Source organism: Mustela nivalis, assembly GCF_964662115.1.
Source record: "Mustela nivalis genome assembly, chromosome: 4".
In the NCBI taxonomy this organism is placed as follows: Eukaryota; Metazoa; Chordata; class Mammalia; order Carnivora; family Mustelidae; genus Mustela; species Mustela nivalis.
This window is the reverse complement of record NC_139023.1, coordinates 15,773,515-15,785,650: the sequence shown is the minus strand read 5'-3', so window position 1 is coordinate 15,785,650 and position 12,136 is coordinate 15,773,515. Positions and strand designations below refer to the sequence as shown.

At 34.7% G+C, this 12,136-nt stretch overlaps 1 protein-coding gene across 2 annotated transcripts in view; it reads right to left on the bottom strand.

Annotated features, from left to right (window-relative positions):
* Positions 1–12,136, bottom strand: part of TECRL (trans-2,3-enoyl-CoA reductase like) — a 102,334-nt gene that overhangs the window by 44,637 nt on the left and 45,561 nt on the right. For both annotated transcript variants that reach the window (XM_082728035.1, XM_082728034.1), the window contains exon 3: positions 409–453. In XM_082728035.1, coding sequence (XP_082584161.1) covers positions 409–453 — 45 coding nt within the window. The remainder of the gene's footprint in view (positions 1–408; positions 454–12,136) is intronic.

The window sequence follows — 12,136 nt, the reverse complement described above, 5'->3', positions numbered from 1 at the left end:
AAAGAAAGAAAGAAAGAAAGAAAGAAAGAAAGAAAGAAAGAAAGAAAGAAAGAGGAAAGAAGAAAGAAAAGGGAAAGAAGGAAAAAATTATTGAGCAGTATCCCTGAGAACATTTTAAGTGATAATAGAATGAGGGAATAAAGCAGTAAAACTTTTAGAAACAGAAAGATGTTAGCTCATATCCTGCCTCCAACGTACACGATGGTGGATATGTGAAAATTATCTCCTTGAGACTAAAATTTCTCATGCAAAAAATGAATCACAAACTTATGTGGAGAATCAATATAACTGACTTAGAGCACTTACTACAATGCCTACCATTTAGTAAGTGATAAATAAACATTATCTATTGATGACAGAAAATAGATTCCAAATTAAATAAATAAATCAGTGAAAATTGATTCTTACCTTGTTCTAGCTGAAGGCCAACTTGGGAAGGATACCACTGTGGACCTTTCAATGAAAAAGAAAGCATTTAATTGTTAGCACAAGTGCAATACACGTTTTAAAATCTAATATTTTGGGGGTAGATCCCTGATAGTGCAATTGCTGGATCATAAGGTAATTCTATTTTAAACTTTTTGAGGAACTTCTATACTGTTTTCCAGAGTGGCTGCACCACTTTGCATTCCCAACAGTATGAGAGGGTTCCCCTTTCTCCCAATCCTCACCTACACCTCTCGTTTCTTGTCTTACTAATTTGAGTCATTCTGACTGGTGTCAGGTGATATCTCATTGTAGTTTTTTTTTTTTTAATTTTTTATTTTTTATAAACATATATTTTTATCCCCAGGGGTACATGTCTGTGAATCACCAGGTTTACACACTTCACAGCACTCACCAAAGCACATACCCTCCCCAATGTCCATAATCCCACCCCCTTCTCCCAAACCCCCTCCCCCCCAGCAACCCTCAGTTTGTTTTGTGAGATTAAGAGTCACTTATGGTTTGTCTCCCTCCCAATCCCATCTTGTTTCATTGATTCTTCTCCTATCCACTTAAGCCCCCATGTTGCATTACCACTTCCTCATATCAGGGAGATCATATGATAGTTGTCTTTCTCTGAAATAAGTCATTGTAGTTTTGATTTGTATTTCTTTGATGATGAGTGATATTGAGCATCTTTACATCCTTTCAGGTGTCTGTGGGCCATGTGGATGTCTTCTTTGGAAAAATATCTTCTGCACATTTTTTTAATTGGATTATTCATTTTTGGGGTGTTGAGTTTTAATAAGTTCTTCATATATTTTGGATATTAACTCTTTATCAGAAATTATCATTTGCAAATATCCTTTCCCATTCTGAAGACTGCCTCTTAGTTTTGTTGATTGTTTCCTTTACTGTGCAGAAGCTTCTTATTTTGATGAATTCCCAATAGCTTATTTTTGCTTTTGTTTCCCTTGCCTCAGGAGATGGATATAGTAAGAAGTTACTATGGCCAATGTCAAGGAGGTTACTGCCTCTAGGCAGTAATCTGTTACTCCTCTAGGGTTTTTATGGTTTCATATCTTACATTTAGGTCTTTAACTGTATGATCCAGCAATTACATTACTAGGTATTTACCCAAAGAATATAAAAATACTAATTCAAATGAATAACATGCACCCCAATGTTTATAGCAGCATTATCTTATCTACAATAACCAAATTATAGAAACAACCCAGGTGCCTCCAACTGATGAATAAATAAAGAGGTAGTATATATGTTGGATGGAATATTGGCCACAAAAAAGAATTAAAGCTTGCCATTTACAATAATGTGGATGGAGCTAAAGAGTATCACATTAAGTGAAATAGTCTGAGAAAGACAAATGCCATATCATTTCACTCTTATGTGGAATTTAAGAAACAAAACAAATTATCATAGGGTAAAAATAGAAAGAAGCACATACCCTCCCCAATGTCCATAATCCCACCCCCTTCTGGACATTGGGGAGGGTATGTGCTTTGGTGAGTGCTGTGAAGTCTGTAAACCTGGTGATTCACAGACCTGTACCCCTGGGGATAAAAATATATGTTTATAAAAAATAAAAAATTAAAAAAAAAAGAGAGAAAGAAGCAAACCAAGAAAAAGACTCTCAACTACAGAGAATAAAGTGATGGTTAACAAAGGGCGGGTAGGTGGAGGGATTGGTTAAATAGGTGATGAGGATTAAGGAGTGCATTTATGATAAGCCCCAGCTGTTGTATGTAAGCACTGAATCACTAAATTTTATACCTGAAATCAATATTACACTGTATGTTAACTAACTGGAATTTAAATAAAACAAATGAATAATCCAATTTAAAAATGGGCAGAATATATGTATATACATTTTCCTCCCCATGCCAAGAATCTAATAGTTTCTTCTGGAAGACAGATTCAATCTTAGGAAGTGCATAAAGTAGTTATTCAGTGTCATAAGTGGAGATAAATCTTGGCAGTGTGCTGATAAGCATGGTGGATAGCTATGATAAGAGCTTTAGGGTTTTTCTGTTTTTGTAATTTTTCTAATTTTTTCCTAATTTTCAGTTTTTCAACCTGGGGACTGGTTACATAGATGTTCAACCTGTGGACATGTACTAAGGTATATGACATAGAACTTGTGCACTTTATGTAAGTTATTCTTCAATACAATGTTTAAACACCTTCATTTAAAACTAAGGAATATTGATCTTATTTTTTTTTTATATTGGTACCTGAAAGTGGGTTATTTTCTTTACCAAGAGTAATATATACTATTAGAATAATATTTATTATTGACTTTTAATAATTGGAAGCCCATTGATCATAGCAGACAATCACTTTAGTATATTTTCCTTATACTGTCATTAGGAATAAATACATAGTTTACTAAAAAATTCTACCTGGATAAGAAAATCAAAATACATTTACCAAACACAGCCCTAATAGAAAAAAATGGATCACAATTACCAAAATATATTTATTTTCTCTTAAAATGAACTCTGCTATCATTTTAAAGATTTTATTGAAAATTTAACTCTTAACTTTGATATCCAGTATTAAGCAAACTAACTCGGTTTATAATAAAAGAAGAGTACCATCAAAGAAACATTCTACATTGCTCTTTTGTTTTCAAAACATTGCTTTTTAAAGTGGTAATAAGAATGATGATAATAAGACATAACTAGACTATCTCAATAGATTCTAAATTTATTGCAAAAAGACAATGTATATATGCACATTATCATGGACAAATGACTATAAATCAAAATTGTAATCACATATTTAAAACTATTTAGGAGGCGCGCCTGGGTGGCTCAGTGAGTTAAAGCCTCTGCCTTTGGCTCAGGTCATGATCCCAGGGTCCTGGGATCGAGCCCCGCATCGGGATCTCTGCTCAGGGGGAATGTGCTTCCTCCTCTCTCTCTGCCTGCTTCTCTAGCTACTTGAAAATTCTGTCAAATAAATAAATAAAATATTTAAAAAATTAAAAAATAAAATAAAACTATTTAGCATATCCAACAAAATGTGATAATAGCATTACAAATGAGCAGACACAAAATTTAACTTAGATATTAATTTTTTAAATTAGAGGATATGAAGGTAAAGACACTTTTGTATTTGTATTTACTAATAAAATTATTATTATTTATGTAGCTATTGGTTGTTCTGGAATGTATACTAACATTATTTTCTGAAAGATATTTTTAAATAATTATTTTTGTTACTCATAGTGAAAATCTGCTACAAAGAAAATATGATGAAAATGCATACAACAGAGACTTCCATAGATTTTTTTAAATTTTGTTTAAATTTTATTTATTTTTTTGACTGTCAGAGATCACAAGTAGGCAGAGAGGCAGGCAGAGGGGGGGGAAGCAGGCTCCCCGCTGAGCAGAGAGCTGATTCAGGGCTAGATCATGACCTGAGCTGAAGGCAGAGGCTTAACCCACTAAGCCACCCAGGCGTCCCGAGACTTCCATAGTTTTAACTGAGTTTTGAATATGGGTAATTGCAGAAAATACAAATATAATTGGAATCCATTTATATTGAACAGATGGAGATTGAGCACCTATGACAGGTGTATATAAAAGCTCCCAATTTATGTCTATTTAAATAATATGCACATGAGATCCTGCTTTCAACAGCACTTTGTACTGCCTCATATGGTGGAAATGAAAAACTATCATTCTAAACCCATATATCTGTCTGTGAATTAAATGGCTGAATACTGGCGGAACCCACAATGATACATCAGAGAAGTTAGAAATTCTAAACACTTACTGGGAAACCCATGTCCTTCTAACTCTGTCAACATGGATAAACTATAAATGTACTTTTGGAATAAACTTGGCATTTATAGGTTGTTACCTTTTAACAGTGTGTCCTAGTGAAACATAGTTATTAACTGATTATATAAGCCTTTAAATTGGTTTCAGTCACCTTTTCAAAGAGCACAGAATACATTTGCTGAAATATTCTGTGCTTGTTGTAGGAAGGTAGAATAGGTTTGAAGAATGGCAGAAAAAAAAACAATATAAATGATAAAGAACATATGTTGCATAAGGATTTTTAGCATGGATGAAAAGTCTAGAATATTATATCGTGGAATACATTAAAGTTAGACAACTGGCTTATATATGAATTATAACTACATAGAGGATCTAATGCATCTGCCAGTTTCCAAAATTATCAAGATACTAAACTTGATTTGTGTAACTTTTTTTTTTCATATTCTAACCATGACTTATAATTCATTTCTTGAAAACTGGAAGTGTTTATATCACTAAGGGATAACATTTTATTTTATTACTTTTTATTTTATTTTATTTTATTTTAATTCATTTGTGTTTTTATTTACTTATCAGAGAGAGAGAGCACTAACAAGGATGGGCAGAGGGAGAAACAAACTCCTTGCTAGCTGGGACCCCAATGCAGGGCTTGATCTCAGGACCCTGAGATCATGACCTGAGCCAAAGGCAGATACTTAACAAACTGAGCCACCCGGTGTCCCAGGAATAATATCTTAAATGAATAATATATGTAATTCAATATATATGTACTTAAAGATGTAATTAAAATATATTTATTTTAACAAAGTAGTATTTTCCAAACTGTTGATTGTGTTATTAATAAATTGAAAAATGGAATTAGTGTATTATTCTTAGCATCACTTAAATGAATAGAATAGAATAGAATAGAATAGAATAGAATAGAATAGAATAAGTAGAGATGGATCAACATGACCCTGGATACAATGTATTGCAATAAATTCTAGATGGGTTAAATGTTGTTTCTTGAACTTTTGTTCAATAGTTTAAATTGTATAAGTACATTTTATTTTTATAAGACCAATAATAATTTCTTATTCTGAATCACCATCAAAAAGTTTTGAAATCCATGAATCCTAGAATACTTAGGCCCTCACTTATAACCCTCAGTAAAACTTGCCCTTTACTCTGACCCTTTTCTTGATTCACCAATCCCAGTAGGAAGAATAAGTTCTGAGAGCAGTTAGGGATTAAAGAAATTTAATAAATGTGATGGAACCTCCATATTGAACCACAGAGACTTCTGAGAATTAATGAAATTATGACCAATTTTTGTTGTTTACATCCTGGGTTCCTTATGGCTTGTGTGAGAAAATATAAAGAATAAAAGAAATAGAATATAGACCTAAGAAGTATGCTATGTAGAGCTGGCTCTGTTCAAGAGTTTAATGGAAGAAAGATGAAGTTCTACAAGCTTCTACATGGCTCAGGTTAATTCCTCAATATTCCAGGACTGGTTGTAGAAGAAAATAAACAAATTTGTCTGACCTATTCACTGTGACCTGCCACTAGATACTAACGTAGCAATCAAAGCTAATCTTGGAGATGACAGTTCCAAAGATTTAGAAACAATGAAGTCTTATTTTCCAAATAATTAATATATACAAGATGGGAAATAGATTCTAACTGTGCTGAAAAAATAACAATGACTCCTGTCAGGGAAAACAAACAAACAAACAAACAAAAAAACAGAGAACAAGAAACAAACAAAAAATCCTCAAGAAAATGTAGCATTATTATTATTTCTTAAAATAATCTCTAGGCCCAGGGTAGGGCTTGAACTCACAACCCTGAGATCAAGAGTCACATATTGTACCACTCCAAGAAAACAACATTATGAATTAAAGTGTACCAACTGTTATTTCTAATAAACCTCTTGAAAGAAAAAGTAAATCATATGTGTATATAATTATATAGTATATAACATAATAATATACTTACATAATTTATTGTTGTTTATATACACAGTAGCTTATTTGACAAAAGACTGAATACAATTTATAGAAATCAAATTTATCATCAACTTATTTTTAGTAATAACAAAATAATGGGATGATAGAACAGACAACTAGACCAGGCAGAAGAGAGAATTAGTTAGGTGGAAGATGGACCAGAGGAAATTACTCAGAAAGTAGAAACATGAAATGATTAAGAAAATATGAAACAGCTTAAAAGAAATAGGGGTTAAAAGTGAAAAATATATTAAGCATATGCAAGCATAAGAAAAAATATTAATTACAATGGTAAAGTATATATATTCCTCCCATACCTCATATTGAGGACAACTAGAAAAGTATGGAAAATATTTTCTTAAATTTCCCACAAAACATGAAGAATTATAAAACCAAGCTCTGGGAAGGCAGAAAGTCCAGAAAGCTGAGTCTAGCAACTGAAGTCACAATCCCCTAGAGATATCAGCTTTTATGGGAAGAAACAGCTGAGCAGGACTTCCCACAAACTCATAAGCCTAAGGTAACAGAAGGAATGGGCTACATCCCCAATTGAGAGGTAGAAGCCCTGGTAAAAGCACAATATCCCAATTGGTTTTGAAAAATAAGAGCAAATCAGAAATAAGTCAGTTCCTACAAGAATTGAAGCTGAATTTTGAATCATCTCATTTCCTGTTTGGATTCAAGTGACCTGTAACCTCCACAGTCCTGCCCAAGGAAGCAAAATTAATTAACCTCTGGAGGCAGATAACTCCATATAGAGTCTGTTATTATATTTATGTATTTTCACATTTTTCAAATTTTCATGGATGGCAATTAAACTGGTACCAGATTTCTAAATAACAATAATAAAATGCATTGGACAATTCTTCTAAATGGTGTATCTTTTAAAGAAAACACAGGGACATTACTAGAGTGAGAAATCTCACACTCAGTAGACTCATTCTGCCTCTTATTAGTATAAAGGACCAACTTTTAGAAAAATAAGTTAATTCAAGGATGAAAAGATAAGGTAAACTAAATTTTGAACAAAGGAAATGGCATATATGGGGATACTTCTATATAAAATAGCAGAATATATATACATATATGGAATTCATTTATATAAAATAATATAGATAACAGTAATAATAACGTATATGCATACACAGAAACAAAATACTGGACAACAATAGCATACAAAATGGAAAGCACCCCTAAAATTGAAAGCATTCTTAAGACTTAGATAATTCTAATTACATTGGATTATTAAGGAAGAATATAGAAACATTGACTAATCTCAGATTTTGATAAAAAGATTTTTCTTATTTATTTATTTATTTATTTATTTATATTTGAAAGAGATAAGGAGGAGCAGAGCGGGGGAGAGAGAGAGAGAATCTTGTGCAGGCTCCACAGCCAAAGCAGAGCCTGACATTTGGCTCAAACTTATGACCCTGAGATCATGAGCTGAGACAAAATCACGAATCAGACACAACTTATTGAGCCACCCAGGATCCCCAAAAGATTATTTTTTTAAATTTTGACAGATATTGTAAACCTGTTTCTATTAAGCCAAACTTTTTCTTATTAATAACTTCCACATATATTCCTTTTTCTAATATCCAAAGTATACAACTGTCTCTTTTTCTCTCAGTCAAAAGATACGCTCTGACTGAAAACTTCTTATATGTGCAAAATGAAATTAAAGTATAGGAGATATCAATCAAGTAATAGAATGCTAAGTAGGAAACATGATGTCATGACAGAATGTCCTGTTCTCTTTGCATTGACTCCTTGGTTACACTACTTTATTAATTAGTACTGCTATAGTCCTTCCAAACACTATAATCCTGTAAGAAAACCTGAACAAAAGGGAAGACACATGAATTCTGTTTCCTTTTTTATAATAAATAAACACCAAACATATTATACAAAGCTCCTTATTCACTAAAATACTGGCTGTTGATTTAATATTGTTGAGTCAGTTGTTTCATTTGGTACAAATGATTCATTCAGCACAGTATTTCACTAGAACTAAATGGACCATTCTTTTCCTTGTAAACCATTTATTTGCAGTCTTATAAATGCCAACTACATAATTAAGTGATCAAGATAAAATAGAATCAAGGAAGCCAGTAAGATATGATATGTGTGATAGTGTTTATACATCTGAAAAATAAAAGAACCATTTCTTATTTCATCCCAACAACAACAAAAAGTGTTAACACTAAAGCTGGCACCAACCAATGCATATAATTTTGCTGACCTTGAAAAGAAAATGCATCTGCTAAAGAATTTGCTATTATGAAGTGCTCAAATAAGAAAGACAGAGTGCTATCACACTGTATAATCAGCAATCACAAAGCAAGGCTTCTGCAGGAAAACAGACATGGTTCTAAAAATGGAAAATTTTAAAGCTGCATAAAAATATTCAGAATTATAAAAGAGAGCATGAAAGGAAGAAGCATAAAGTAACAAGCCAATTTCACAGTAAATACAAAGCATAAAGCAAGAATAATGTGGGGCCAGGAGAAGAGCACACAGATTATAAACAGACTATTCCTTTATCCTCACCGACTTAAATTCATAACCAGTTTGTTCTCCAAATTACCTACCACACTTCTAAGAAATTACCAGAATTGATCATCATGCCTATATACCCATTTACACTGGACACCATTAGCTATCAAGTCTCCCAGAATATTTATCAACATAATGATACTTCTTCCAATTTTGCCTTGCACAGTCACTAATCAGACCCAATTGTCCACCTCTCCATGCCTTCTAATACTCCCTGAATACACTTGAGGGCACTTACAGTCTGACAATAGCAAAAAAATTTCTGAATGATCAATTTCCACTCAAAAAAGTCCCTCCATCTTCTTCTTTTAATAGAAAACTTCTCTGCATGATTCTTTTTTTTTTTTTTAAGATTTTTATTTATTTATTTATTTGACAGAGAAAGATCAAAAGTAGGCAGAGAGGCAGGCAGAGAGAGGGAAGGAAGCAGGCTTCCCGCTGAGCAGAGAACCCGATGTGAGACTCGATCCCAGGACCCTGAGATTATGACCTGAGCCGAAGACCGAGGCTTAACCCACTGAGCCCCCCAGGTGCCCCTGCATGATTTTTAACTAAGTATTTGTTCTTCACACTAAACCCTTCCAATTAGAGGTATGAAAATGTCTTAGGAATCCTTGCTATTAAATGTTGTTTCCAAAATATTTTCCTCCATTCTCCTTGTGGATTTCATATAATCAAACCTAACTTTCTTTCTTTCTGTTGGCTTCTCTCTTGGACTGGTCTTTCCACTTAAAATATTCATTACTTTAGCTCAGAACATGCTCTCCACAATTACTCATTTATCATTGTTACTGACTTCATGTTATTTATTTATTTGTTTGTTTGTTGATCACACACTGATACACATCACATCACACACACACACACACACACACACACACACACACACACGCACACATTTTACAATAATGTTGCCACCCTAAGGCACTTGGGTGGCTCAGTTGGCCAAGCGACAGCCCTCAGCTCAGGTCACCACCCCAGGGTCCTGGGATTCTTCAGGCTCCCTGCTCCCCCTCTGCACCTCCTCCCACCAGCTCTCTTACTCTCTCTCAAATAAATAATCTTAAAAAAAAATACCCTCAATATTTTATCTGGATTCTTGGGTGTTTTCTAAAAAACAATTACATGTTTATTTTTGTTTTATTTTGAAGATTTTATTTCTTTGACAGAGAGAGACAAAGTGAGAGAAGGAACACAAGCAGGAGGAGTGGGAGAGAGAAAAGCAGACACCCTGCTAAACAGGGAGCCTGACCCTGGGATCATGACCTGAGCCCAAGGCAGGCACTTAACGACTGAGCTACCCAGGTGCCCCAAGACCATTACGTTTTTGCAGATATGCAGATAATACCTTAGTTCTCTTAATCTCTCTCTCTCTCTCAAATAAACACATAAATAATCTTAAAAAAAAATACCCTCTCAATTTTATCTGGATTCTTGTGAGTCTTCTAAAAGACAATTACATTTTTGCAGGTAATACCTTTGTTTCCTTTCCGTGCTTTAGATGTTTTCAGCGCCATTTTACGGAGCTGGTTCCAGACTGTATAATTGGGCTTTGGACTGTCACCACCCTAACTCACTGACCAGTCATCACATCACTAAAGCAGGACAGCTAGACATTATGTAGGCACTTAGTTGATGTTTTTAGAAAAACAAAGCATCACCTATGAATTGTTCCTGCTGCAAAATTTGGATCTGAATTCAACAAACGTTTGCAGCTACGTTGTAGGTGATAGCAAACACAGGGAGTAGAGAGGGAGTAAGCAAAATGACACTATGAGGAAGCAGCACAATTATGTGAAAATTATCCAAGAGAATGACTTAGTCACCTCAATAAGTAGTATCCAAAAAACAAAAGTGGAAAAAAAAAAAAAAAAGCCTGTTGGAACTGAAGATTCCTATGCTTGTTCTTAGCCAAAAGGCCAAGAAGCAATGGAACTGAAAATTTATAAATGTGAAACCTGGAACTTTGGATCATGATTTGAACCAAATTTAAGAAGGTATTTATGAGCCAGTAGGGGAAATTTGAATATGGATTAAGTATTTAAAGCATTGGTCATTTTCTTAGGAATTATAAAGGCAAGGAAATGTCTATATTTTATTTATTTATTTATAGATATTTTATTTGAGAGAGACCACTCATGGGCAGAGGTGCAGAGGGAGAGGGTGAAGCAGACTCCCTGCTGAGCAGGAAGCCTGTCATAGGGCTCAATCTCAGGACCCTGAGATCATGACCCAAGCCAAAACCAAACATTCAACAGACTGAGCCCCCCAAGCCCCCCAGTGTCCATATTTTTACTAGCAGCTGCTTGTGTGTGGCTTAGTGGGTTAAAGCATCTGCCTTCAGCTCCGGTCTTGATCCCAGGGTCCTGGGATGAGATAGGGCCCTGCATTGGGCTCCCCACTCAGCAGGAAGCCTGCCTTTCCCTCTCCCTCTGCCCCCAACTCCAGTTTGTGCTTGCTCTCTCTTGTACTCTATCTCTCAAAAAGAAAAAAAAAAAAAGACCATGGGCTTAAGTCTAGTGTGCCTCCATTGTGCCACAGGAGTGCCTTGTAACTCTGCAGATTTGGATCTCTGTTTTGAGAAACACATAGACAGCAGTGGCAGAAGCAGCATAGATGTTTTATAGAGTCTTAGTGCACTATCCGCTTGAGGAGCATGGAGTTCAGTAATTCAAATCTTCATATTATGATGGTTATTTACACAGTGGCTGTCTTTGCCTGACACATGTGACTACTCAGCATCCAGGATATCACAGAGGTAATCTTTACCCTGAGTGCTCTGCAGAGCAGGAGACAACATCTAGTGAGACCCTCAAACAATCAGTCATGGGTTAGAGACTTTCTCCTGAAACTACACAGGTAACATGTAACAGCTGATGCTAGAATCTAGACACACAATTCGTTCTACAACCTGCAGATAGGTCTAGACTGAGACACATGACCCAGAGCCACATTAGAGAAGAGCTCAGCCCTTTCTTCTATCCCTAAACACCAATAATTATGAAAACATCTGACACAGGACAGTTGAATTTAGTCAGTTAAGCATCTGCTTCCCCCTCGAGTCATAATCTTAGGGATCTGGGAGTGAACCTCACATCTGGCTCACAGTACAGCATTAAGAGCTCCTCCTCTTCCTGTGAATCAGTAGCATCTTGTCCATCCTCTGAGTGCCACACAGAACATCCTTTCTGTTTACTGCTGAGCTCTGAATCTCTGTTGGTGATTTTAGTATAACTTTAATTTCCTGTCTTTTTGTTCCTCAATTTACTCAAATTAAGATTTTCTATCTATTCACTCACTCTTTCCCTGAGTCTTTAAATATATATATATATATATTATTTATTTATTTAT